Source organism: Cystoisospora suis (assembly GCF_002600585.1).
Source record: "Cystoisospora suis strain Wien I chromosome Unknown contig_1476, whole genome shotgun sequence".
In the NCBI taxonomy this organism is placed as follows: Eukaryota; Apicomplexa; class Conoidasida; order Eucoccidiorida; family Sarcocystidae; genus Cystoisospora; species Cystoisospora suis.
In genome coordinates, this window is record NW_027154276.1 from 253 (window position 1) to 21,994 (window position 21,742).

Genomic DNA, 21,742 nt, shown 5'->3' on the forward strand with positions numbered 1-21,742 from the left:
TCTCTCACCTGAATGAAGCAAGCAGTAAGTCTTCATATGCCTACAGTCGCGACGTCAATCGCAACTACTACCTATCTCATACGTAAGCCTTTCTCTCTATTCCTCTCTTGTAAGCGCTTCTCTAAGCAGATACATCTGTCTAATATCTATCGTAAAAAGTACTCCTCTTCCTCTTCTTTTTTCGCTTCAATCAATCTCTTAATCGAGCCGTCAAACCTTTCTTTTCTAATGGAAGAGAAAGATTTACAGGAGAATTCTCTCAATTCTAGCTGAGGAGTTTTTCCTCTTTGTTCTTTTCTTCTTTCTTTCTCTCTTTTGCCTGTCTCGGTTGTTTCTCTTCTCTTCTTTGTTGACCTAAAGTGTTAAGACTCTAAATTCTTCCCGTCTCCCGCCTCATCCCCTCCTCTTCCTCCTTTCTTCTTTTTCTTCTTTCTCTGCTTATCAAAGCGTTGACACTTTTCTCCTCTAGATCTCCAAACACTTCACTTTAGAGCTCTTCTTTTTTTTCTCTTTATGAGATAAAGAAATCCAGCAGGGAGTCCCTGCCCGTGAAGGAGAAGAGAAAAGAAAGAAAGGAAAACTTCACACGCACACGAACTACCGCCGAGTATTCTTCTCTCTCTTTCTTTCTGTCTGTAGACTTGTATGGGGGAAGAGAGGGGAGACCGAGGTGACTTGTTTCTGTTTTTTTCGGTCGTCTTAACTTTCTCTCTATCAAGATGATGCATGTCTTGTCTTGCGTCTCTTGAAGGCTTTCCTTCGTTTTTTCCCCTTCCTCTTCTTCGCTGAGAAAAGAAGAAGAGAAAGAGAAGCTTTCCCTCCTCTCTCTTCAACAACTCTTTGTTGTACATATGCCTATCCATCTACCATTAAGAGATGAAACGAAGAACGTCTCTCGTTTTCTCTTCTCTTTCTTCCTGCATGTAGTCTCTCTCTCCTTCTCTGTCGCTCGTTGTTTTGCCTTTCTTTATCAGTACGACAGTTTTCCGTCTAGGGAGAGAGAGCTCTTGGAAAGAGACAGGAAGGAACTGAAGGCGAGAGAGAGGAGTGAAGGAAGTAGTAGGAATCGCGTTGGGATTTTGAGGGGTAGATTTGTACCAGCTAGGAAAGAGAAAGAGGATTGAAATAGGTAGGAATCCTGGGAATGCCAATTTCAAGGGGAATGACGACGATGACGATGGTTTCTCGAGTGTACATACACCCGAGAGAAAGACAGAAGAGGAAGAAGACTGTATGATTCCCGTCAGTTGAGATCTTATTCAGCTCACAGCGAGCTACTTCATTTTTTGCCTCATCTCTTCTTCTATTTCTATGTGTTTATTTCCGTGTCTTCATTTTTCTTCTTTTTCTCTCCTCCTCATCTCTAATTGGGGTGTGTACTTCTTTCATTTTTTTCTTTCTTCTCATTCTTTCGTCCTCTCCTTCTCTCTTACTTCTTGTTGTCGTCTTCTTGCTCTCTCTCGTCTTCCTTACACGTTTCTCTCTGTCTCTCCTCTTTATTTCACCTTTGAAGTCTTCTTCTTTGTTCCTGTCTCCATTCATTTTCTTTTTTCTTTGTCACGTACCTTGTCTCTTCTCTGCGTAAGAGACGTCTAGAGAGAGATTCAGAGAGAGGTTGACTCTTCTCGCCTGTTTTTCTTCTCCAAAGAGAGAGAAAGGTTCTTCTTCTTCCTCTTCTTCTTCCTCTTCTTCTCCTTGGGGTTGTTGAGAGGGAGAGGGAAGGAAAAGAGAGAGACAGAGACAAAACACGTCTTCTGTCTCCATACCATTCTCACCATTTTCCTCGTTTCTTTATCCTCTTCTTTCTAAGAACTTTTACTAGCTATCTCGTTCAACCTCTCAGCCTCCCTATTTGTCTCCTTCTTCTTCTTTTTACTCTTCTTCTCTTTCTTTCTCTTCTATCTCTCTATCATTCTCATTTGCATCTTCTCGTTTCATCTTTCAACTTTCGCCTTTTTCTTCTACCTCTCTAAGCAAAGATGTCGGCAGGTGAGTTTGCGCAAGGGTCACCTCTCTTCTCTTTCTAACTCTTTTGAGAGATTCTCCCGAAATTTCACGTGCCGATCTTTCTCTAAACAGAAAGAAGAATGGCCCGGAGTCTTGTATGCACTTAGCAGGTTATCGCCAACTACTCGCACTATCGCGGTTCAACTAGAGGTGTCTGTACACTCACTTGTCTTTCTCTCTGTCACCTTCTAGTCTTCTTTCTCTCTTCTCTTCAGTCTTTTTTTCTTTCTCTTTCATTCCTTCGGCAAGTGAAGTGAAGGGTTTCCTCGATTTCAGCCTTATCCCCCACAGATCTCTATTGTATGGATATGCTTTACACTACGCACTCTTTCTATTGGATGTCCCTCTATATCAACTTGCATAGGCATCTGCAGGTCTCCTATCAAGTCTTTATCTATACATATACATGCCTGTTGAGCTGTCGCTAGTCGATCTTTATCTTTTTGTCTATCTTTCATCTTTTTGCCTATTTATTTATCTATGTATGTGTGGCTATATGTGTGTTTTGCATCTGACCTCTTCAGCACTGAGGGATAGATAGGCTCCAGAAGGACACGTAGATAGAAGCGAGAAACATAGAGATAGATCTATAATAAAGAGATAGCGAAAAAGTTGACCGAGGTAGATAGACAGATAAACTAGATGAAAGATAAATCGATAGATAGGTGTATGTTCTTTCTTCTTCACTCCTGCTTGTGCTTTAGGTTGATATGGCGTGCATTTCAATACGATCTCCTCTCTCGGCACATACAGACTTCTTTCTTTCTTTCTGTCTCACTCTTTCTTTCTTTCTTTCTTTCTTTCTTCTCAAGGCCTGCGTGTGTGAGAGTGTATGTACACCTTGCACGTTGGGTTTGGGTTTCTTTCATTGCGTGTAGGTTTGTGGAAAATTTTCAAAAGAGGAAAGGCCAATGATGAGGAGGAACAAACGAAAGCAACGAAGGCCCATGTAGGAAAGAGCACATTCTTCTCTTCTTCTTTCTGTTCGAATGATACATGAGGAAGTGCCCCTCTGTCTTTCTTTCTTTCTTTCTTGTTACATTCTTTTTGGCATTCTGGCGTATATCTCATTTGGTACTTCTTCTCCAGGTAGTCTTTCTTTCTTCCTTCACGAATAGTCCCTCCTGTTTGCATCTTTGCTACGTAAGGCAAAGATTCATATCATTCCTATGTAAAGATTTCTCATTCGACATATGTATCTATATACGTGTAGGTGTAGATTTATGTATAGAGATAGACCCTGTATCTATGTATAGATGTTTCTCTGCTTTAGGTATGGAGACCTTACCAACATGTGTCAAATTAGATGGCTATATGTGAAGTGTATATCAGGTCTTTCTTTCTCTCTCTTTCTCGCTCTTTGTGGGAGTAGTAGAGAGGAAGTTTCTTTGCCTGCATTTCGTCTTCACCACAGGACATTCGAACGTGTGCATGCATATCATAGGAGTCAAAGTAATAGAGGAGTAAGCATCCATACACTTCGTCGTTTATCTCAGTTGCGGGGTTGTTTCTGTTCGTGGATAAGCAAAATATGCTCGTGCCGAAGGATAAATTTCGCTATGATTCTTCTCTTACGGTCATCTTATGTTTTCTCTTCTCAAAAGCACCAGTATAAATATGAAACTTTCACATGGACCTTTTTCTTATCTTCAAGCAAGACGATTCTGAGGTGTTCATACTTGTCGTCCCAGGTGTACATAGACCCTGTCCCGGGTGTATGTACACCCCGTTCCGCCGAGGTGTACATGCATGTTGGTTCAAGTGGACATACAGCTCATAGTTGTCTCATCTACACTTTGGTGGGTTCATAATAGATCTAGTAGCGCTCTCATATTTCTTTCTTCACAGATGATCGATCTTTTTCTTTTCTCCCTCTTTCCTATCCGCCGCACACATCTACCTCTCGCAATCCATCTTCACGTCACGGTACCTCATTCCCTCAGTGTCCTTTCTTTCTTTCTTTTCATAATAAGATACTTCACTCGTGAGTTTTTCTTCCCTTTCTTTCTTCTTCTTCATGTCCATCTTCGTTGTTCCTTCTCTGTTGCTGGATTGATATCATGCTTATCCCATTCCGTCAGATGGGCGAAGAGAATAAGATGTATTACAATGAAAAGTTGAAGAGATGGATCGTTCGAGGCGAAGAACATTTGGTCGAGCAAGAAGAGGCCTTACCTCCTCCTCCTAAAGCGTCTTCGCTCCCTACCAATGGAATAGCAGGAGCTTCCCAGTCTCACAAACTGGGCTCTGCTTTCTCACGGTGAGTTTGTTATGTAAAGAGACAAGCGCCATTCCTTCATCTCTCTCATCTTCTTTTTCTCCTTCTTCTCTATCTCCTTCTCTTATACCCAGGAGCTCTTACGAATCTATAGAAAAGATAGTCTTTCTTCTAAAACTCATTCCCTCCGCTCGTTCTTTCTTTCCTTCCTTCTTTCAACAGTTGAGTTAGTTTTGAGTCTTATGACGTTAAGAGAGATAGAGAGAGAGAGAGAGAGAAAAAGAAAGAGAGAGAGAAAGGGAGGTTAGGGGGGTGGTGGCGTGGCGATTATAGCAGAAGGATGGTTGATAGGTTTAGTCCTTCTTCGAGTTGTCTCCTTCTTTTCTATGTGAGAAGGACAAAGAAGAAGAGAGAGAGAAAACGAAAGGAGAGAAATGAAGAAAGAGTCTCTTGTTCGTTCTCTCTTAACAGATGAAATCGAAGAAGAACGTATCGATGGGTTCGCATGCTGTCCATACTTCTTCCTAAGACGCAGAAAGGGATGAAAGCTATCAGATCGACCTCTCTCCTTGTTGTAGTCGCACATCACCTTGGCGAGTTTCTCTTCATTCTTTGAAGATACCGTTCAACACGTCTTTTCAACCGCTATCCGAGTGTACATGCTTAGTATGCATAGAGAGAGAGTTCTTTCTGTCTATAGAAGTGGGTGTAGACACGTACGTAAGAAAGGAAGAAGTTCATTTCAAGGTCTCTCTCTCTCTCTATCATACATACATAGAGATAGAGACTTGTGCTTCTCTTCATCCGTGCACCTGTATATCAGTATGCATCTATATCTACATCTCTCTTTAGCTCTCTATCTAAATCTATATCTCTACATATGTGTATGTATCTACTTCCTTTGTATATGTTTCTATACGCATTTCTAGTTCGTTTCTTCTCCGAACAGAGACAGGCGTGGTAGGTATTTGGATTTCTTGCGGTAGGGGATGTCGAGGATTGTCGTTGAGATGTTGAGAGATAGGTGGTGCGTGACCTGTCTTTCTCGCTTTTTTGGTTTCCTTGACTTCTTCATCTCTCTGGCTCTTCGTCTCGCCTTCTTTCTTTTGTCTTTCTCTTGTCTTCCTTTCTTCAGAGGACGTGGAGCGAGGAGTTTATATACGGCTACTCCCGGGTTGAATATAAAGCAACAAGCCAGTGATAGCTCAACTCAATCGACAGCTGGTAGAGGACAAGGGGGAGGTCCTTCGGGTGTAAAGACACCTGGAGGTCTTTCTTCTTCTTCGGTTCTTCCCAAACCGCCTTTTATTCTTCCGCCTTTCTCTGCTCCGCTACTTGCACAGCAGAACGCTCTTCCTTCTTCTTCACCTTCTTCACAAGAAACGGATATCAAGAAAGAACGACAGAACGAGGAAGAAGAAAAGAAAAGAAAGGAAGAAGAAGAAGAAGAGAAGGAGGAGAAAGAAGAGGTCACTAGTGAGACGGGGGATATGAAGGATGTAGGGCAGAACAGGAGAGAAGAAGAGAAACAAGAAGATGACTCGTTGCATGTTTGCCGAAATGTAACTAAGACTGATATAAAACAATCTACACTTTCTTCTTCTTCTGTTAACTATATCAATGGGATATCCAATTTTGACGATGAACGTAAGGGAGGTAGGGAGATTCATCCGACTTCTTCTTCTTCTTCTCATCTTCCAGGTAGTGTCCATCATAGTTTTGAATTTTCTTCTTCTTCGTCTTCTCGAAGGAGAGAAAGTCTTGTTTCGGTTACGTCTGGAGGTGATCCTTCGACCTCTCCTCTTTCTCCACGTGAAGATAGGAGACCTTTCTCACAGCAGATTTCTCCTTCTTCTTCTTCTCTTCAGATTCCGTCAGTCTCTTCATCTCTTCCCACGCCTCCGAGGAGTACAGGCGATGTGCAGCATGCCCCCTTTTCTTCTTCTTCTTCTCTTCATCTGTACAGTCACCAACAGACGTCTAGTCACTTGTCAAAACACGATGCTTCTGAAGGTTTTTCTTCTGTCTCACAGCAACATGAACAGAGAGGTTCAATTCACATCTCTTCTTCTTCTTCCTCTTCTTCTTCAAGTGTCGTTTCGATGGTATCTTCTTCAGTTAGTCTATTGCCTCATTCTTCTTCTTCTTCTTCGTCTTCTTCTTCTGTCTCTGTGTTGTATGTGGAGAGACACGAAGAGACTGAAGAGAGAAGAAAGGAAGCAGAGAGAGAAGAGTTCATAGCTCCATCATCTTCTTCACTCCAAACTCATCTAGTAGGAGGTGGAATGATGGTGGGAGGTCTGAACATCGACGATATAGAAGAATCGAGTCATGAAGAGACAGCTAGCATGACTAGCGACAGATCGTCGAGAGAAGACTTTCTCCCTCCAGAGAAGGAAGACGACGGTGACGATTCTCTTTCTCTTTCTTCGCCCATGTGGAGAAACGAAGATGATCTTCTTATTCTTCCGGATGAAAATGAGGGAGAAGAAGGAAATGAAGAAAAGAAGAAACAGAAGAGGAGTTCTACACAAGAAGGAGAAAAGATCTCTCTTAGGAAGAGAGGGGGAGAAGAAGGAAGAGGAGAAGAAGAAGATGATCTGCTGGTTGTAAGGGGAGGAGATAGAGATATGGAGGGAAAGGAAGAAATGATCTCGAGAGGTCCTCTAGATGAGAGAAAGACAAGATCGCGTGAAAGAAAGCGAAGAAGTTTTCTGTCTGCCTATGAGGAAGGGGGAACAGGAAGAGATGAAGAAGAGAAGAGAGATAGATATTCTTCTTCTCTCAAAGAGAAGAGCATAACTTCGGATGCTGTTCCTTCTTATATCTCTGCTTTGAATGAATGGAGAAAAGAACAAGAAGAAGAGACAGAAGGATTCTTAAGAGGTCTTGGGAGAGAGGATAGAGATAGCGGAGCGAGAGGAGATAAAGAGGACAAGAAGTTAAAGATGAAAGAACAAGAAGATCAAGAAGGAGAAGAAAGAAAGGATGAAGGAGATACGATTCCTCCTTCATCTTTTGAAAGAGACTCACAAGAAGAGAGAAAGAAAGATGACTTGACGAAAGTAGGGAATCTCTCAGATCATCATCTCAACAGTGCAGTGTATGTACACCCTCCGAGGAAAGATGAAGAAGAAGAGGAGCAGTCGAACTATCCACCTGGCGATCATCACTTGGCGGAAGAACAGAAGAGAAGATTAGGGAGAGATGAAGAAGCAAGCCAAGATGAAAAGAAAGTTCAAGACTTTGGAGACGTGCAAGACAGCCGGCACTTTTCTTTCTTTCCTTCTCAAGGACACGTTATGAATGGAGATATCCATGGGCCGATAGTCAAAGATTCTCCTTCTTCTTCTCGTAGACGAAGAAGTAGTCATGAGAGAATCGATGACGATACATCGATTCATCGCGAAGCCACACCTCATCTGTCTATACCTTCGTCTTCTTTCTCTTCATCTGTACCTTCTCCGTCCTCTCTTCTTCCCCAGGAGGCGCCTCCTTCTTCTCATTCTACATCTCAAGATCTCTCTTCTTCTTCTGGTGTTTCTTCTTCAATTCCATTGCTCAAGATACATGGTGTCACCAAAGCAATAGGAAAAGAGAAGAAGCGAGAAGAAGAGAGAAGAAGCGCCCTGAGTAGAGGGGAAGGCTTTACACCCCGTACACAGGTCTTTAATCTTGCGGAGACAGACGAAATTACAGATGAAGAAGCACGAGAAAGAACCCGAGAAATCTCCAAGAACACAGAAGACGCAGATGAAGAGTATTTCGGAGGGGGAGAGAGAAGTTATCGCGAATTCATGATGAACTACCATTCAACTCGTCATAGTGAAGCGGTAATTTCTTCTTCTTCTGCTATGACTACGTCTCTCTATGGAGATGAAAGAAGAAGAGGTTTACAAGGCGACGAGGAGAGGCTGAGAGGACTTGAGGTGGATGGTATGGAGAAGCCGTCGCCTTATGTTCGAGAAGGAGAGGAACATAGCAGTAAGACGATGATAGATGGAATGAAGGAAGACGGAGAAGATGAGGAAGAGAAGATAAGAAGAATGAAAGGAGATCATAGAGGAGGGGAGTGGGTTTACGGAAGTCTCGACGATGAGGAGGAAGAGAAAGAAGAAGAGGAAAGAAAACAGGAAGCAGAGAAAGATTTCGATGGCGTAGATCGTTTCTATCGAAGTGACGAAGAGGAAGGTCGCTACATAGAAGAACAAGCTACTCTTCTAGCTCTAAAAGGCAAAGAGAAGAAAGAAGAAGAGAAGAAGAGAGGATCTCTATCTTCATCTTCTTTTCCTTCTCAAAGAAATGCCCATCAAGCAGGGGAAGAAGAAGAAGAAGGGTGGGAGAATGACACAAAAAGAGGAGAAAGATCAACGAAAAGCTTAGACAACCAGCACCCCCACATAGAGGGTGACCAAGAAGAAGAAAAGAATCTAGAAGGAGAGAGAACAAGAAAGAGACCTGGAGAAGAAGAGGGAAGACGAAGAAGAAGTTTGAATGGAATTTTGTCAGAGACATCTTCAGCTCTCCTAGATGTAGACGGTGTGTTAGATCAGCTTCATGGGAAGGAGAATAAGAGAGTGAGAGATTCTCTCCAAGAAGAAAATCTCCTTCTGAGAACGCAGCTCCGAAAACTTCTGACTCTCCTCAATCGACATGCTCGGAAAGCCCATCTGGTGACGGGCGCGGGGGTGGGAGGACAGACATATCTCCATCAAGAGGGAGAAGAAGAAGAGGAAGGTGTCATAGGAGATGAGCTGGTAGGAGATGAGGAAAGTAGAGAGAGAAAGAGTAAGAGAAGTGGCAAGAAGATGATGAGGATGCTTTTAACTTCTCCCAAGACACGTCTCTACAGATCTCTTCAAGAAGGGGCAAAACAGAAACAGCATCAGGCGCAAACAAAGGAAGAAGAAGAAGAAGAGAGAAGGAGATTAAGAGAAGAAGGAGGCGGAGGGGGACGAGAAGGAGAAGAAGAAGATGATGATGACGAGCAATCGCTATTGAAAGAGATTCTGAAAGAAGATCGTCATCTCCATGTAAGAAGAGATGGAGGAGGAGAGGGGGGATTTGTGTTAGATGGTGGTATGAAGAAGTTCGGGCAAGAAGAGGGAGGAGAAAAAGAAGGAGAGAATAATAGAGGAGAGATGTTTCTTCATCTCGATGAATTTCATCTAGATGGAGAGGGAGAAGAAGACGAAGAAGAGTGGTTCGAAGAAGAAGATGAAGGAGAAGTTGTCGATGCCGAAGAAGTCCAAAAAGCCTTTCAAACGGTAGGAGAATAGACGGAGAAGAAGAAGAAGAGGAAGAAGTGATGACTCTTCCTCTTCGTTTCTTCCTACTGCATTCCATAGTAAACCCTAAGGCATACACGCAGAGAGACAGATCAAAGATTGAGAGATAGAATAGGGGTGGACTTTTAGATTGAATAGAGGTAGATTACTGATAGATGCATTACCGATAGATAGATTACTGAGAGCTGGATAAACGAGAGATAGATTCGTGATATATAGATAGATAGACAGATTAAGGATAGAGAATGTGGTTGCCTCTATGTCTATACATGTTGAAGTGCGTTGTTTGGTCTATCTTATGGGACATGCGCATTCCGGCTTTCTCTTACTTCAGTCTCGATGCAGACCGTAGGCCTCATACATCACAATACAGACTCGGGCCATGGATCTATCCACCTCTCTTTATCTATCTATCTCTCTATCTATCTATCCATGTATGTATCTATCTATCTATCTTTAATCTATCTATCTATCTTCAGCTCATCTATCTTTCTATCTTCTGTCTATCTGTTGTTCGGCTTATCCGTTCACCTGTCAGAAATGTGTATGTCTACGAGGAGTGAGGGTCTGTGGACGTGAGATATATGTGCGTATGTATGTGTCTGTGTATCATCTATCGGTCTGTGTATCCATCTATCTGTTTAGTTATCTTCAGTCTCTACCTTTCAACTATTTCTCTATCTCTAAGGTATCCTCCACCGTCTCTCTGTAATCTCTCCTCCTCTCTGAATTTTTCCATCCATGCTATGGGGCGTGTGTGTCTGCGTGATGTGGCGGGTCTAGTTAACAGAGCTTTTAACAGAGCAATTGAAGAGGCAGAGTGACTTCCGTGAAGAGATGGAGGTTTGCCAAGCTGAAGCGGAGGGGTATTTGCTTCTTATAGAAGAACAGCAGAAACAAGTGATCGAGCCTCTATGCCGTCATATAGAAGATCTTCAAAGAGAGCAGAATGATGAAAGAATCGCTTACAGTCATTTAGAGACGTCTTATTCTTATCTTCTTCAGAATTTAGAAACCTCGATGTTCCATATCGAGGATTTACGTCTCTTGGTATCTGTGCTGTATGGCAAGATCGATGGAATTCATGCCTCGCATGCAAAGCTTGAAGAAGAGAAGCTTTCAAGACAACAAGAAGAACTCCAGTTACGTTTAGAAAGAGATGAGCTGAAAAAGCTTCTTCAAGAAGAAAGAAGAAAACTTGATGATACACAGAAAGACTGGATGTGTTCGTCTCAACGTCTCTTAGAAGAGAAAGAACGCATGCAACAGTCTTTAGAGACCCAAGTGATAAAGCTCACACATGACTATGAAGAAGAAAAGAAGACGCATGAAGCACACATTTCTGCTTTGTCTCAGCGGATCTCTCATTTCGAAATATCTCTAGAAGAAAAGGAAGGACAGGTTCTCTCGTTGAAAGATCAAATCGACTCTCTAGAAACACAACATCGAAAGCATCTTGATGAATCGATTCATCGACTCTCCCAAGAAAAAGATGGGCTAGCTACGGAACTCAACCATCGACATGAAGAAGAACTTCAAGCTCTCAGAGAGAAACACAACGAAAGCTTGCGAATGAAAATTGAAGAAATGAAGAGTGAGAAAGAAGAAAGCCTAAGAAAGATGAAGGAAAATCTCATGAAAGAATGGATGGAAGAACAAAGAAAGACAGAAAAAACGAAAGAGATAGAACTCTCGGAACAACAGAGAGAGATGAGGGAGACAATCCAAACTCTAACAGAGACGAAGATGAATCTACAAGGCGAGATTGATAGATTACAGGGGGCATGCATCGATGCTGAACAATCGAGATCTCTAGAGCAAGAGAAATCGATGCAACTGCAAGCTCAGGTAGAACAATCGACAAGAAGATTTCAAATTGGGTAGTCATTTCTCTCAATACATAAGGACCTTGTCTGCTGACACTTCCTCCACTTATATGTATAGGCGGCATACAGAGGGATGCACATAGTCCATGTATGATATATATCTACGTACATACACATATCTATCCGGATATGTGTGTGTATGCATATATGTGTATGAACGAACATATGTCGAGATAGTTCATAGATCTCTGCGTATACCATTTCTTTCTCTTTCTTTTTCGCCTTTTCTCTTTCTCTTCTTCATCTCAGTCTGTGAAGGATGAGAACGCCTCACATGGATGTGGATCGATCACATCTTTGATAGTCATGTTGACTCTGTAAATCTATGTATGTATATTTATCTATTTTTATATGTATAAATCTATGTACGTATATATCTGTATCTATATATGTTTGTATATATCTATGTATGTATATTTAACTACAGAAGATGGGACTACTTCTATAGCAGCAAGCGTAGATCTTCATCGTGGCTCTTTGTACACATCCAGGTGTCTGTATCTGTATCGACTCGAGGAATTCAGTGAAGTAATACGAAGGCTTTCTTGATAGATAGATAGATAGATCAAAGATAGATAGATAGATCGGTCAAAGATAGATAGGTATAGATGTGGGTGTAGTTTGTCACTCGTCCTTCGCATCTCGATGTATGATACCGATCTCTAGTGTCTATACTCAGCTTAATGTGTTCGATTGCTTCCATCTCTACTATCCTAATCATCTTAGCTATGCTTTTTTGGAGTTGTCTGCTCTGGATGTGTTTGCAGCTGAATGAGAGAGAGAAGGAAGTCTCAGACCTCCGGCGGAGACTTGCGGAAGAGATGGATCGGAGACAGAAAAGAGAACAAGAAGTAGAAGAGGAAAAGGAGAGGTTATCTTCATCTGCAGCAGCGTGTAAGTCAAGAGATAGAGAGGTAGCTTAAAACTCGCATCTAACAAGAGAGAAGAGATAGTGGCTTTTTCTCACCTCGAGGCTTTTTATCTTTCAACACCATCACGCATTTCTTCGTCTTGTCCCTTCCACTTCTTCTCTCTTTCTCCTCCAGTTTTCTTTCTTTCTTCTGTTTACAGTGCTTCTGTTAAGGGGACTATAGAAACAGGAGAGCAACCGATGAGTGTGAGGAACGTCCGTAGAAGAGGGGGAGACCTGCGTTGCGCTTACACGTGTGTATACGTGCGATCAATACAAGAAGAAGAGTCAGGTGTATACACACCTTTTCTTTTACCTGGATACAACAGCTGTCTTGTAGACTTTTGCTATGAGTGTCGTATCTCTTCCTTTTCCTATCGATCTATCCTTCTACCTGCCTGCCTGCCTATCTATTTATCTGCCTACCAAGCATCTGTTTATCTATTGTCTACCCGTCTGTCTGTACGGATGCATGTATGTGTATGTGATGTATCCATCTATATCTATCTATCTATCTATTTGTCACGAATCTATCTTTCTGTCTGTGTGTCTTTCCTTGCCTTTTAATCTTTTCGTTTCTTTCCTTTTAGCCAAGATGTCCGAGGAAGTTTTGGCTCGGGAGAGAGAAATGCACGCTCAGTATATTGAAGATCTGCAGCAGAGACATGCAGTGGAGTGTGAGAAGCTCCGTCAAGAACTCTCCGCTCTTTTGAAACAGAGACAGCAGAAGGAGAGCGAAGATGAATTAGAGAGACAGAGAGAAAAAGAAAAACAAGAGAGAATGAGAAGACAGCTTCAAGAAGAAATGGAGAATGAGCTAAGAAATCTGCGAAGACAAATGGATCTAGAGCGAGAGAAGAAACTTCAACTTGAACTGAAGATACAGCAGTACGAAGAATCGAGAGAGAGACATTTGGGAGAATTCGATACAGAAGAAGGTCAGCATAGAGGGCGACCTGCGAGTTCCCCAGTCTCGATGCTAGCTTCTCAGAGAACACATCAAGAAATACAGACAGAAAATGAGGAAGGAGAGAGGACGGATGAAATGTATGAGAGGAAGTATGCCTCTGAAGAGATACGAAGACTCCAGGTGTTTCTAGGAGATACAGCGAAAGAACTCGAGAGAGAGAGAGAAGAAAGAAAAGCGGACAGAGAGACCATCGAAGCCCAGCTACGGTCTGAGCTAGAGAGGGAGAAATCCCAGTGGCTAGCTGAGGAAGCTTTCCGAGAGGAACAACGTGAAGAAGAACTGAAAGACAAAGAAGCCGAAATCGAAGTTCTATCATCCGTACAGGAAGAATTACGAACACAACTCAATCGATTGAGAGAAACCTATGAAAGAGAAAAAGAACAGAAAGAAGAAGATTCCTCTTCGGCTGTACAGACACTTCAGATGCAATTGAATGCTCAACTTGCTGAAACCAATACCCTCAAGACACAGCTAGCTACTCAGCTAGCCACCGTCGAAACGCTTAAGGAACAAGTGCAAGTTCAACTGAGTGAAGTGGAGACACTCCGAAGCCAGCTAGCGACATCAGAACAGGCAGCCTCGCAGCTAGCTAATGAGAAGAATGAAGTGAAGACAAGACATGAAGAAGACATGAAGAAGACATTACAAGAATGGAAGGAGACACACGAGTCACGAGAGACAGAACTACGTGAAGAACTGCAGAGAAACCAAAGACTTGTTGAAGACTTGCAGAATCGTTTGAATGAAGTCTCTCAAGAGAAAACTCGTGTAGAGGAACAGACAGAGAAAGACTGGACCAGACGTCTTCAAGAGAAAGAAGCGCATGCAGCGGAACAACTCCAAGCTCAACAGAAGCGGATTGAAGATCTCGAGACTCAAGTTCTTGAGAAGGAGACACTCGAGACTGCTTTAGAGAGTCTCCGTCAGCAGCTAGCTGCCAAGGAGACACTTGAAGAAAACTTTGGCCGTCGTCTAGAAGACATCTCTAGACAGCTGGAAGATGTTGAAAAGACACGACAAAATGAAGAACATTATCGCTGCGAGTTAGAGAAAGATTTCTCAGAGAAACTTCAAGCGTTGACGGCAGAAAGAGAATCTTTAGTGAAGGAAAGAAAAGATCTCCAAGAGAGCTTATCTCGTCTACATGAAGAACTTCATAGCATGAAAGAACATACAAGACATCATGAAGAGTCTCTGAGAAGCGAAATGGAGAAACGAGAAGAAAAGATCAGAACCGAGAGTGACCATCGATTCAAAGAGCTGCTTGAAGCCTCGGAAAGACAAAAGAAAGAAGTGGAAGAGAGAGAAGAAAGACGTCTCTCTCAAGAGAGAGAAAAGCTGTTGAATGAGATGAAAGAAGAAGAAGAGAAGATTCGATATGAATATGAAGAACGACTTAAGATCATGAAAGAAGAAGTTGAGATAAATGTCACTTCTCAGAAGGAGAGAGAATATGAAGAGAAAGTCAAGAGTGTAAAGACAGACCTAGAGACCTTTTACCAAGAAGAAAATAAGAACTTAACAGAACGTCTACGTAAAGATATCGCCAAAGAAGAAGGAGAGAAACTGAGAAAGACTTTCGAGAAGCTCTGGGATGACGAGAGTCAGAAGATGCTGAAGGCCTATGAAGATTTAGCTCAACAGTATGCTAAGACTCAGCAGCTTCTCTATATACAAGAGAAAGATATGCATGCAAAGAAGAAAGAGATAGAACAGCTTCAATCGACGATACAAGCGGAGACGTCTCAAGTACGTGAGAGTCTCTCAAAGAAGATGGAGGAGCTATCGACATCTCTGGAGCAAAAAGAAGAAGAACTGAGAAGATGTACAGACGAAGTGAATCGATTGAAAGAAGAAATAAATGAAAAAGAAGAGAAACATGCGCACATGCTGCACGAACAAATCGCCAATAAAGATAGCCATGTAAGAAAGAGAATCGAGACCTCTTCGATTCTTCCATGATCGTTTTCTTCTTTCCTCTCTCTGCATGGCAAACTTCGGAAAGGCTCTTCTTCTTCTCATTCCAAGAGGGAAGACTGCAGGAGAACGGCAGGATATCCCAGCCTCTATAATTGTATATGTAGACACAGAGAATATAGCTGTATGCATATAGAGGTGTGTGTATCGATCTAAATAGATAAGGTGGGCCCTTTCTTTGCTTATGTCTTCACATGCCATTCTTTCGCTTGTTCATCGTATGTTTCTGTTCGTACGTATTAGGCATACATATCTCCATCCCAATATCTCCATACATATCCATGTATATGTGGCTATGTAGTGTATATATATATATATATATATGCATACGTACATACGTGTATGCGTCTCTCTACCTTTTCCTCTCTCTCTCTGTAGACAGATAGATAGATATGAGTGTGGATATCTGCTGAAATGTGCAGTGTTTCGAGATGGGTTGTCATAGAGATTTCGAACTTCTCTGTGTACAGGTCTTTCGCTAAAGGCTTCTCTTCGTCTCCTCGATTCTCTACTCAATCAGTATATGCGTAACGTGTGTATCTCCTATATATCTATGTATACGTTCTTTTTGTTTCTCTATGTATATCTGCGCATGGCCGATGTATCTTCACACATGGGAGGAGTGTATAGATCAGTTCGGTGATAGTGATGAAGAAGCCTCAGACTTCTTCTACTTGACGTAAATATCTCGATTTACTATAGACATACACTCGGATCTCCCGTTTCCCTCCTGTGCATGCAAAGAGAAGAGACATGAAACAATTCCTCAAACATTTGAAAGGATTGCTCGAGAGACAAGCTTATCACTAGCTTCATTCGCAATGTGGAAAGTCATCTCTCTTACCTAGATTCTTTTCATCCATGAAAGATAAAGAATGGGTTTCCGAATGAAGAAAGAAAGGCTATAGATTTCTCTCTTGAAGCTTTGTATGTCTCTTCGACACTTACCAGGTGTAACTGAAGAAGAGAGCGGATGTGGAGCTATCTCTCTGCGATGAGGACTCGCGTCTCTCCCTCTCATTCTATTCTTTTCTTCTCCTTCATCATGCTCCTGCCTGTATGTAGACCTTTCCAAACAGCTTACTTCATTGTACCCCCTGTCCTCTTCTTTCTTTCTCTCTTTTTCTTTCATTCTTTTTTCTTTTCTAGATCAATCATTTGAAGACTGCATGTGAAGATCTCTCGAGTCGCTTATCTGCACTTACAGCGGAGATGGAGAAGACACGTGAAGAAGCCTATCTCGAGCGAGAGAAGAGAGAAGAAGAAGTTGACCGACTGAAAGAAGAGTTAAGAGAAACAAAGAGGGACTTTGAAAGGCATCAGGAAATAGAGAAAGAACGTCTTTTTGAGATGCAAAGCAAGATCGAGAAAGCCTCCATTTCTCTTCAAGAAAAAGAAGAAGAAAAGCAACAGAGTGCTCTACGCATACAAGTTCTAGAAGAGGAGCTAACGAGGGAGAAAGAAAAGTTGATGAAAGAAGCTCTTCATAAACAAGAAGAAATTCAACGGCTCTCTGAAACGCTTATTCATCTTCAGGTAAGCTCATGACGAGGAGAGGTCGAAAAGAACAGCAAGAAAGAGGTCAAAGTGTAAGAAAGAAAGAAAGAAAACTAGAGAAGAATGAAAGAGACGGTGAATTTCACCGCTATCTTCTAGATGTGCGGGGTGGTTTGTGTCTTGGGGGTTTTTCTCTCTACATGCATGTATAGACATAGGCGTCTCTACACGTATCTATATATATGGATGAGGTGTGTATCTTGTCGGTGTACATGGGAGATCACAGCAGGTCTCTACATTTCTATGAGATGATAATAGAGAGTATGTATAGACATATAGAGGATCAATTCTATCTTTGATTAGATAGCTGTGTGCCTCTGCCTTGTCTTACAGAACAGTAGAAAGATACACCCTAGCCAGTTGTAGAGGCATGCACATGCATATGGGGTCTCTCTATGAACAGATGTATGTGGAGACGTAAGCACGCGTGCGTGTATGTAGATATATATGTGTATATATGTATAGATACATAGATCAGTTGGGGAGGTGAATTGCTTGTAAGTATGATGAAGGAACGTTACAAAGAGAAACACAGAAAAAGCGAAAGAGATGAAAGAAAGAAAGAAAAGATCGGAGAGACGAGATTTCGCCGAGTGCATAGGCTTTTTCATGGCACCCCGTTACTAGATAGATCTCTTCATTCTTTCTCTCCTCTTCTTTTCTCTCTTTCTTTCTTTCTTTGCCTTCTCTTATTTCAAACAACCTCTCTCGCTTTTTCTTTTCCTTCTGTTGTTTTGCTGTTAGAAACTTGACGAAAAGAAGAAAGAGGAGAAGGAACTTCTCGAGAGTCGACTGCATGCACTCGAGGAAGAAAAGCAAAAGCAAAAAGAAAGAGAAGAAGAATTAGAGAAGGTCCGTGAGTCAGTGGGTTTTCATCTTTCACCAACATCTAGATGAGAAGGAAGAAGGAAAAGGGGGGGGGGGAAGGGGGAGAGTAAGGGATACCTCCTGTTCACCCCCCCCCTCCTTGCTCCTCCCACCGGACTGCTATGCCTATAGAGTGATCGCCATAGTAGTTGTATTACAATATTAGCATGGTGTAGAGAGAGGTGTCACTGGAATGTTGAAGAGATAGATAAAAAAGAGAAAAAGATCACGAAGGATTCTCTCTTCTTTCACCTTTCTTCTTCTTTCTCTTCTGTCTGAAAGGAGATAGATAGATAGATAGGGTCTGCATGCTCTCTTGTTGTCAATCTCACTAGTCTACCTACCCCCTCTCATCTCTCCCTAGTTCTTTCATTTCTTCTATCTTATCTTTTCATATCTGTATCTCTCTCTCTGTCTTCTTTTCTTCTTCTTTCTTTGGTGTGTAGAAGTTGCTTGAAGCGCTTCGTGTGCCTCCTACCGTAGAGGGAGTGAAGAATGAGGCACAGAAAACTGCGAAAAGAAACGAAGAGCTCGCTATGGTATGTACACTCGAAGAAACAGAAAGAAGGGGAAACAGGAAAACAAAGAATGAAGAATGGAGATTGAAAAGAAAGAATGTAGGAGATGATGACAATGAGGAATTATGAGTCTCTTCCATAGTCCTTGACCTATTTGCATGCAGCTTAATCTTGTCTATGAAATTCAGCCACATACGTCTCTCTCTCTCTATATATATATGTGTATCTATGTACTGTATGTATGTATGAATGTAGTCTGGGGAGGTGTATGTGTAAAGGGGAAATGAAGAACGAATTGGTTTCACGACTTCTCTCCTTCTTTCTTTCTTTCTCTTTTGAGTAAGATTTCTCCTTTATTTATATGTGCTGACGCATGCACTTCTGGAACTAGAGTCTGTAAACGTAAGATCTCTGCGTGTATTATTCAGTTTGTTCGCTTTGTTCCCTCTTCGTATCATAGGATTGTCTTCAGAGAGGAAGAAAAAGAAGAAGAGAGTGATAGAAGAAGAAGACGGAGACGTTAAGGTATCTGTGCATAGTGGGAGAGGTTGTGGTGTGCCCTGATGGGGAAGCTGCAGGATACTTTGGAGATGAAAGACAAGTCAAGAGAAAGAGCAACATACACCTGCTTATCCAGGTGTATGTTTCTCTGTACATACAGATGGATATCTTTATTTCTCCCTCTATCTGTATGTATCTTGCTGTTTGCTTGTTGGTCTGTGTGTGTATGTAGCGCGTATGGACGTTATCTAGGATGAGCGATTTTCTATCGAGACGCATGCAGTTCTTCGAATCAGCTCTTGTAAGTTCTTCTTCTATTCTCTCTCCTTTCTTCTTCCTCTTCGCTTCTTTTCTTTTCTTTTTCCTCTTTCTTTTAATTCTTTCAACTCTAGTATGATGCCTCCACGCATTCTCTTCTTTCTCGTCTCTCAGGACTTTCGCTTTTTCTTCTCTTTTTCTTTCTCGTCTTTCTGTCCGGGTTTTGGTCTTTCTATCTCTTTCACTCTCTCTGACTAGTCCTCATTCTCTTCTCCGTCAACTCTCCGATATACTGAGAGACCAAAGTTAGATAGTTTGCAAAAGAGAGAGGAGAACCGTTCTCTCCTCTCTCCTTTGCTTCATTCTTCTCTTTGTCTCTCTCTATCCCATCTCTCTTTCTGTCTTCTCTCCCACTTACTTCCAAGATTTCTGCCTCATCGATCTCTCTATGTATCATTCCCTCTATCCTCTGTCTTCTTCATTCTTCATTTTGCCTTTTCCATCGCCCTGCTCTTTCTTTCTTTCTTTCTTTCTTTCTCCTTTAGGATAATCTTGGCCCGTCAGGACGTGCTATCATCATGGAAGCGGATCGTACGATTGAACCCCAGACAGAAGAAGAAGAAGATTCTCTTCTTCTTCCTTCTTCTTCTTCCTCTCTTCTCCAGGCTCCTAACTCATCACATTCTCACGTCAACACATCTGATAGTCATCTTGTCCCTTCATCGTCTCCAACGTTCGGCTTATGTACGGAAAAAAATCACAAGAATCTCCATATGTCACATGAAGAGGGCCATTCTTCACAACCTCGACTGTCAAGAGGGAAAGGGGAAGATGCAGATGGTCTTGGAGGAGGAGCAGGTGTACATACACCTCAGCCTTATGGTTCTGCTTCATCTTCATCTCTTTCAGGAGGAAGTTTATCAGAACCTATTCCACTTCTTCAAGTAAATCTTTCGACAAATGATGTAGGAGAGATGAAATCTAAAGAAAGAAGAGGAGATTACGATGACGAGATAAGAAAGAGAGAGACAGAAAGAGATAACTGTCAAGAGTCATTCTCACATCATAGAGTCGATGGCGGCAACATGCAGAAATCTCTTCCTCGACCCCCTGCTTTCATGCAAGCTTTTCTACACAAGTAAACAAGAAAACTGCTGGAGATCTGAACTACAGGAAAAGAAAAGAAAGAAAAGAGTTAAGAGAAGGAGAGCAGGGAGAGGTCGTTGTTGAAGAGCTTTCTTTTCTACCAGATTCTTTTTCCGTCATTCTTCTTTCTTCATCTTGGTTTCTATCACTTTCGTAGAAAAATCCCTCTTCTTCTTTCTTTCTCTCTCTATGTTTGTAGATCGTCTCGTCTCTTCATATCACTAGGGATAGGTCTCTCTTCCTCTCAAATATCAGAAGGGCTTTCTCCAGCCGATATACACTGTCGCTTCAGTAGAGATAACGTATAAACACATAGATGTTGAGAGAGATACGTCTATAGACTATCCATGTATGCGTAGGTATACCCATCTGTGTGCGTATGCTGTCTATCAACTATCAGTCAGTACAGATATACATGTATTCGTAGGAGTATCCTCATACATACATACATGCTTACATATGCTTACATACATGGAGATAAAGATTCTAGGAGCGATCTAGGAAAGGGTAGAGGGGAGGTGAAAGAAGTTTCATGTGTGCAAAGGAGAGAGACGAGACTGAAGATAGAGAGACTTGGTGTGGTGTATGTACAGCGAGTGTTTACTATTCTTCTTCATCTTCTTTGAGTGTTCTCTTTTCTTCATCTCTTACCTTCTTCAAGCACTCATTCTGTCCCAGATTTCTCACTTCTTTCTGCGTAGGAAAGGCAGATTTCACTCTAATATCAATGAATATTTCTTATACATACATACATACATCTTCATACTTGCATACATATTCATACATGTATATATATATATATATACATAGGTACTCATACACGTATACATCCTTTTTGTATTTGTTACCACTACGTCATGAAAGTAGTGTGATTGTCTCTATGCGTAGAAGAAAGTCTTTTTCATTCACTGCTCTTCCCTCCACGTTCAATTTGATTGGAAGGCCGGGGTGTACGTACACCTGAAGAGGAGCTGAAGGAAGCAAATTATGCTGAGTGATTGCTTTTGCATTTGTTGGATAACCATAGCTTCCATGGAGAGGTGAAAAGTCTTCTGAAAAAGAAAGAGAAGGAAAGACTTTCATATTACGTTCTCTTTCGCCCTTTCTTTCTCTTTCTCCCTTTCTTTCTTCCCTTCTGTCTTCTTTTCTTCAAGTGAAAGAATGGATGGGAGACTATATTCTCTTCTTCCTTTCTCTTCTTCTTTCTCTTCAAAACTGATAGAAGAAAACTGAAGAAGAGGAAGATGTGTGTGAATCCAGACTTCGTGTTCTCTAAGCTAGCTAAGTCTTCATGTTGCCCGAGTGAACTGCGTACTATTCGAACAGAAAAGACTTTGTAATTCTGAGGGATTAGTAATCTCATTTCTCCCATGATCTTCTTCATGTCTTTGTTTTTCTTTCAAAGAGGAAAGAAACGAAGAAGGGAAGGATCAACACACTCGTTCTTTTCTCAAAAGAATGAGAAGATGTGAAAGATACTATGAGATTGTCTCGATGGTAGACAATAGGGATGTGGAGTGTACATACACCCCAGGAGGATGAAATAGTCAATAACATCTCAAGGTCTTCATGTCGACTACGTCTTTCTGTCTCATTCTTTTCCTTTCCCCAGTACTCACACAATTGAAAGATCAAATAT

At 41.7% G+C, this 21,742-nt stretch overlaps 1 protein-coding gene across 1 annotated transcript; it reads left to right on the forward strand.

Moving 5' to 3' along the window:
* Positions 1-5: 5 nt before the first annotated feature.
* On the forward strand, positions 6-21,404 carry CSUI_003347 (surface antigen repeat-containing protein). The gene is made up of 12 exons (XM_068063545.1): positions 6-1,989; positions 2,886-2,956; positions 4,089-4,267; positions 5,361-9,492; positions 10,297-11,361; positions 12,167-12,293; positions 12,900-15,202; positions 16,406-16,792; positions 17,558-17,665; positions 18,127-18,219; positions 18,932-19,000; positions 19,503-21,404. The coding sequence occupies exons 1-12, from the start codon at positions 1,980-1,982 to the stop codon at positions 20,097-20,099; spliced, it is 9,141 nt and encodes a 3,046-aa protein (XP_067924474.1). The 5' UTR covers positions 6-1,979; the 3' UTR covers positions 20,100-21,404.
* Positions 21,405-21,742: the final 338 nt, after the last annotated feature.